At 41.2% G+C, this 6000-nt stretch overlaps 1 protein-coding gene across 1 annotated transcript in view; it reads left to right on the top strand.

Annotated features, from left to right (window-relative positions):
• Positions 1–5615, top strand: part of FEM1C (fem-1 homolog C) — a 59953-nt gene extending 54338 nt beyond the window's left edge. The window contains exon 4 of the mRNA XM_023746784.1: positions 5581–5615. Coding sequence (XP_023602552.1) covers positions 5581–5600 — 20 coding nt within the window. The 3' untranslated portion in view covers positions 5601–5615. The remainder of the gene's footprint in view (positions 1–5580) is intronic.
• The last annotated feature ends 385 nt before the right edge of the window (positions 5616–6000 follow it).

The following is a 6000-nucleotide window of genomic DNA, read 5'->3' on the forward strand; positions in this document are numbered from 1 at the left end:
AGGTCGGTGCGGCACAGGCTGGGGAAGCTAGAGTAGAGATCATTGGCATTTCCTTCAACCAAATGACTCTTTGAATAAAAGCGAGTCAACTAACCAGTTGGTTTGGCATCTTGTAGACTCCACCCCACCCTTCAAGTTGCCTCACTGATATGCAAACATAGGGCTTTGTTTTCTAGGACTTTTTAATGTATTTCCCAATCTTCCCAAATTCTTTAAAGCATATTTGACACTATATACATATTTTTTAGTGCTATTAACTATTTCCTTAAAATTACACAAAGAATTCGTGCTTATTATAGACACATAAGAAAATTTAGAAAAACAACACAAAGATGTAAGAATAAGCCCAGAGGTCATCTTTGTTAACATTTTATAACATATATCTTTTTCTTTGTTATTATTGCTTGTCATTTTTTTTTTTTAGTGTATTCTAGACATCTCTCCTTGTCAATAAATACACTTCTGTGCAGGAGAATAATACAGAACAAGAGACCTATCTGGCCACATGGCAGCTGTTTAAATGTGAAAGACATTATCCTAGCCTCTATTTTCTAAGTTAACCCTCTTCACTTTCTTTCACGCTATTAAAAGCTTTCCAGACACTTCAACATCCTTCTTGCCTTTGCTGGCACCTCTCCAGCTGACCAAAGTCCATCTTTAAAAGTAGTTCCCAAAATTAATTTGTGTATCCTAGCTGTGATCTCAGTAGATAGCTCAAAAGAGTATTTCAAGTAATCTAGAAAAAACCACTTCTCTAAGTATTTTGGCTTAATGAATAATGAATCAAAGTAAGCATTGGCTGTTGATATGGCTGTTGTTTGGGGAGGTAGCACCCTACCCATTTCTGCTTATGACCAAGTGAAATCCTGATGTGGTAAAATCAACAAGAGGAAATTACAGAGATTCTAAGCCCACACGTGGACTAACAAGGAGCAAATGCCTTGGAAAACAGAGCTCTCTGTAACTCATGGGTCTAAGCTAAGAGGAGTATGTTTACATTAGAATATTTAGGAGAAATTGTTGAATTGGGGGCAGGAATATTAAGCCAGATGGCCTAGAATATTGAAAAATAGAAGGAATAATAAAGATTATTATCCAGGAAACTAAGGCCCAGAATGAGGATTGGATTTACCACAGTTCACACTAATTATTGGAAGAAAGGGGAATAGAGTCCAGATTTCTAATCCCTGGCTCAGTATACTTCTCGCTACATGTTATTCTTCCCTATACGGCCCATGGAAATCTCAACTTCATTGATGCTGTGTCTCCCCGAAGGGGATCAGGTGAGGGAATGGGAAAATGACTTACTCTCTGGATATTATTATGAAGTTAATGCTGTCAAGGCTAAAGTGACTACTTATTCTTAGTCTATTCCTTCCCACCAACCAATTGAACCCTTTCATTCCTACAAGTAGGTATGTCATTTTTAGAATATATTAATAGAGGTCTCAGTTATTTCCCACTTAAATTTTGACTTTACTTGATAGGCATTTTAATGGACTATTTCTTAGTACATAGGTTATAAAATCATTTATTCTTTGGGCCAAATGGAACGAAACAATGATTGACCATTGAAATGTCATATTTAGTGATAGAAAAAGCAGAGCCACTCATGAAAGAAAAAAATTCTTTTGGACACATCCTGATAACACATGGGACTAAAGGACATACTTTGACCCCGGGATTGTGAGATTTCTGAATTGACTGGAGCTCTTTGAGACCCTTGGGAGTCAGGTCCATTTACTAGGTATGACCTGAGGTCGAGCTTGCTGACACCTTACTCTCTGGTGCCAGCTGGCCAACCATTGCAGTGCCAGCTTCTCCATCTGTTAAATAGGGGTGCTTTCATCACTGTCAGTCTCTAATACCTTCAGGTCTATTAGGAGGATTCATGAGCAAGAGCCATAAGAATCAAAATATGAAGTACCACTATCAGATCCTTCAACTTTTAGTAAAAAGCCTGGGCAGTAGAAGTAATCAAATGCAATATGGCAGAGAAAAGTGAGTAGAGAAGAAAATTTTAACTGTTTTTAATAACTGTGACTTCAAATCTATTTCATTAATCATAATATAAGGTTGTAACCCCATCTCTTACCTTTCTTCCCTCTTCCTCCCCCTTTTCTTTATTCCTTTTCCTCATGTTTTCCCCTTCTTTCTTCTTCCATCAGCTATTATTTCTCATATCACAAATTTCCCCTTTATTTCTGACCCCATCCCACTATCCTTTACTCATCTAGGAATATCAAGATGCACTTTAGCAATGTAGGCATAGGGAAAGGTAAGATACATGAGCAAAAAGTCGACCATCTTTCCTTGTTTGAATTTATATTAAAATATGTTTTAGACCACCTATAAAGTGCAAGGCACTGTGCTAGACATTATAGAAGCTGCAAACAGGTGAGCAGATATTCCCTAGTGTTTATAGTCTAGTGGGGGTGGGAGGTGGGAGAAAAAATAACCATGACTTGGGAGAAACTGATTAGTTCCTTAAGAGGGAACATGACTTGCGCTGGGAGAAGGGAGTAGTCCAGGTATATCCAATGGAGTTTACTAGTATAGAGCTAGGTCCATGGAGTGATTAGTATACAGCAGTTAATTTATTCATCATTTATTCAACAAATATTTATAATGTGTTTCTATGTATCATTTATTATGCTTAGAACTGGAGATATGGCACTAAATAAAGGCAATATGGTCTTCCTTTAGTCCTCAGGTTTCTTCAACTATAATATGGGGGCTTGAACTAAATGGTATTTAACATTACATCTTGGCTTAATGATTAAAGATGGAATGTTTGAACTTGGTACTTGGAAAAGGTTCTATGATCAGAAAAGTTTGGGACATGCTGGGATCAAAGTTAAACATATCTTGTCCAAGGTCATATGGCAAATCTGTGAACCAACCTTGGGATGATAGGATGTTCTCTATCTTGATAGGGGTTTGGGTTACATAGGTGAATGCATTTGTCAAAACACAGCACCTGTATACTTAGCATTTGTGAATTTCATAGTATTTAAATTTTATAGCAGAAGGAAAGACCTGTGAACAGACATTGAGCTCTAGCTAATAATATACATGCTGAAGTATTTAGGGGGAAGTGTATTGAGACTTATAATTTACTTTGAAATGCACCTAAACTAAGATGGGGTATGGATGAATAGAGGGATGGATGGATGGATGGATGGATGGATGGATGGATGGATGTGCTACAGTAAAATGATCATGATAGAATCCAGGTGGATCAGACCAATATTCACTGGAAAGTGCTTTCAACTGTGTTGTATGTTTGAGATTTTTCATAATAAAATTTTAGAAAAAAATCACTGTAGCCAAAAGCCCAGATTCCTGTCCAAGGGCTTCATCTTTCTGACCAGCCCATGGCTCCTGCTTCCCTCTGTGCCCCAGGAGAAGACCCACTACCTAAGGGTCTGGCTGCTGGGTCTCAGTAAGACCTGTAAGCTGAAAAAGGCACCCTGTTGTATGTGATGATTCCCCTCCGAGGCAAAGAAGGTTCACCCTTTTTCATATCAAGGAAAGCAAAATTCCCTCTAGCTCAGTTGGTCCCCTCATATTAACAAGCCCCAAAGCGCTCTTTGAGGCATAGTGAGCAGTTCTGAAATAACCCCTCTGCTTCAGCTGTCATCACCTCTGTTCCCAGCTGTTCCCTGGGCTTTGGCAGCTCCCACTCCCCACCCCCCAGCAGTCACTCTCTCACTGTTGTCCCTCCCTCAGCCTCCGTGATGCCTCATGGCCTGGGTTTGGGCAAGTCCAGGAACCATCTGATTCCTTCTTTGCCCTTTCTCTCTCAATCCCATCTAAGATAAATCCAGGGATTTGAGCAGATGGCCCTGTTTATGGTTTTAGTTTGTTTAATAAATTAATCAGGCACATCTTAAACTCTGATTTTAGTCCATTTTTGAATTATAATAATTCCTGGCATTTGCATGTGCTTTTTTTCTTTCTTTCTTTCTTTTTTTTTTTTTAATTACAAGCACATTCCGTCTCTTTCCAAAATGCTCATTTAAATTTTCACAAGATAGACTGGCAAGTATTATTTAGCTTTCACGGGTGGAGAATCAAGGAAATGGTGCAAAAACATTTATGGAGTTCCTACTGTATGCACTCACTTGCTGCATGTGTCTGTGTACACTGTCCCACTTAAAACCCACGGCCTACTTGGGAGGTGCTTATTATATTGGAACCACTTTTACAAGTGAGGAAACTGAGGCCCAGAGAGAATATTTTCTGAGGTCCAACAACCAGATGACAACTGACACGAGAAGTGTAGTTCCACAGAATGTCAGAGTAGGAAGGGGAGTCACTGACTTCCCAGACCAGCCACTGTATTTTCCAGTTGGGGATACTGAGGCCTAGAGCATAGATGTGAGCTATTTAGAAGAAACGCTAGAATTAGAACTCAGGTCTAAATTTTCTGACTTGACTTAGAAAACAAGAAACTCCATGTAGATTTAGACATATGGGGAAAGTTGGAGAGTTTCACACCCACAGGGTGTCTGTATGCCACTTCCAGGCTGGCATTGCAGATTTTAAATCTGGCATGAGCTGAGTGCAGGGTTGTCTTGAAAACTTAGCTGCACACAGCCTGCAAGGCACTTGGGCAGCCCGGACATGCCGATGTTCCTTTGTTCACTAATTGTCTCACAGGACAGGAGGCATGGAAAGCGGAGCAGAATCAACAGTTGTGACATAAACATTGACATGAGACGTGAACAGGAAAAAGAAACATGGCAAATAGAGCCCACCGTAACCGGGCCCTGGGCCTGCTCTTTCACAGCTCCCACATGTCACATTCTGATTCAGTTTGACTGGGTTTGAGGGTGAAGGGGGAGTGCCAAAGCCCAGTTTCCTCACTGATCTCATTTGCGGGTGCATAAGCTTTCTTATCAATATCCTCTGGATATGGCCATACACTCCCAAGTATTGCCGACAGTCTTACTTCTGAGCTGATATTTGCCTCTCTCTTCAAATAGAGTTGGTAGCTCGACCCGAGGTTACTTTATATATTAAGTTGCTTGTATATCAGCTAAAATTGCTTAGTCATTTAACACATGGGGCTCCTGTCACTGGAGGTAAGCCATCCTGTACGAACTGTCCTGTGAAAGTTGGCTTGACTGTCTGAACGTCATGTAACAAGGCTGGACTTGGACTTTATTTGGACTCCTACTTAGAAGAGGACTCACCTCTTACTGGAAGTGTGACTGAAAAGGGACAGTATTGATCTTGCCATATTGCAACCTGGGTTGGACTACCGATGTCCCACACGTACTATTATGTAAGCCTGAATGAGCCAAGCTTTGGTGAATGTACACTTGCAGACAGCTGGCATCTGACTACTATTGGGTCCTACGGGGCCTGGTCATTTCCTTGGTACTGGGGATGGTTTCCCTGAAAGGAATGTGTGTTCTTGCTGTCAGTCTTCCTAGCACGTTATTCCTGGGCAAGGTGATCATGTAATATAATATCCAAATTGGGCTCTTTGGGGAGTGAAATGGGGAAACTATTAATAATTATACTGGAACATAAGGTGTGAACCAGGACCAATGGTCATCTCTCTTTTAGGACACTCAGAGGTGAAATAAGAGAAAAGACTGCATCCCTGGGCTCTGAGGAGGCCTGGAGCACTTCCTGGCCACAGTGGCAGCAGACTGGGCACTGAGACGGAGAGGAACGAAGGGACCCTGGTGCAGGTCTGATTCTTGGCACTTGTTGGAAGCTGTTCTTTGAATTGGAACGTGAAGTCCAATATCTCTGGTTTGTAGGTGCAGATTCTTCAAATGATATTGCCTGGACATTTGTTATGTGTGGAGAATGAAGGGAAGGCCTGGGCTGGGTATAGAAACACCAGGAGGAAAGAAGTGTCCTGTCCCTGGAGGGCTGAGTGGTGGGAGCAGTTGATGTGTGTGTGTGTGTGTGTGTGTGTGTGTGTGTGCAGGGGTGTCTCCAGCAGAGCAGAGCCATGCACAGCCTACAGCATCCTCC

Source organism: Myotis lucifugus, unplaced genomic scaffold (assembly GCF_000147115.1).
Source record: "Myotis lucifugus unplaced genomic scaffold, Myoluc2.0 scaffold_0, whole genome shotgun sequence".
NCBI classification, from domain to species: domain Eukaryota; kingdom Metazoa; phylum Chordata; class Mammalia; order Chiroptera; family Vespertilionidae; genus Myotis; species Myotis lucifugus.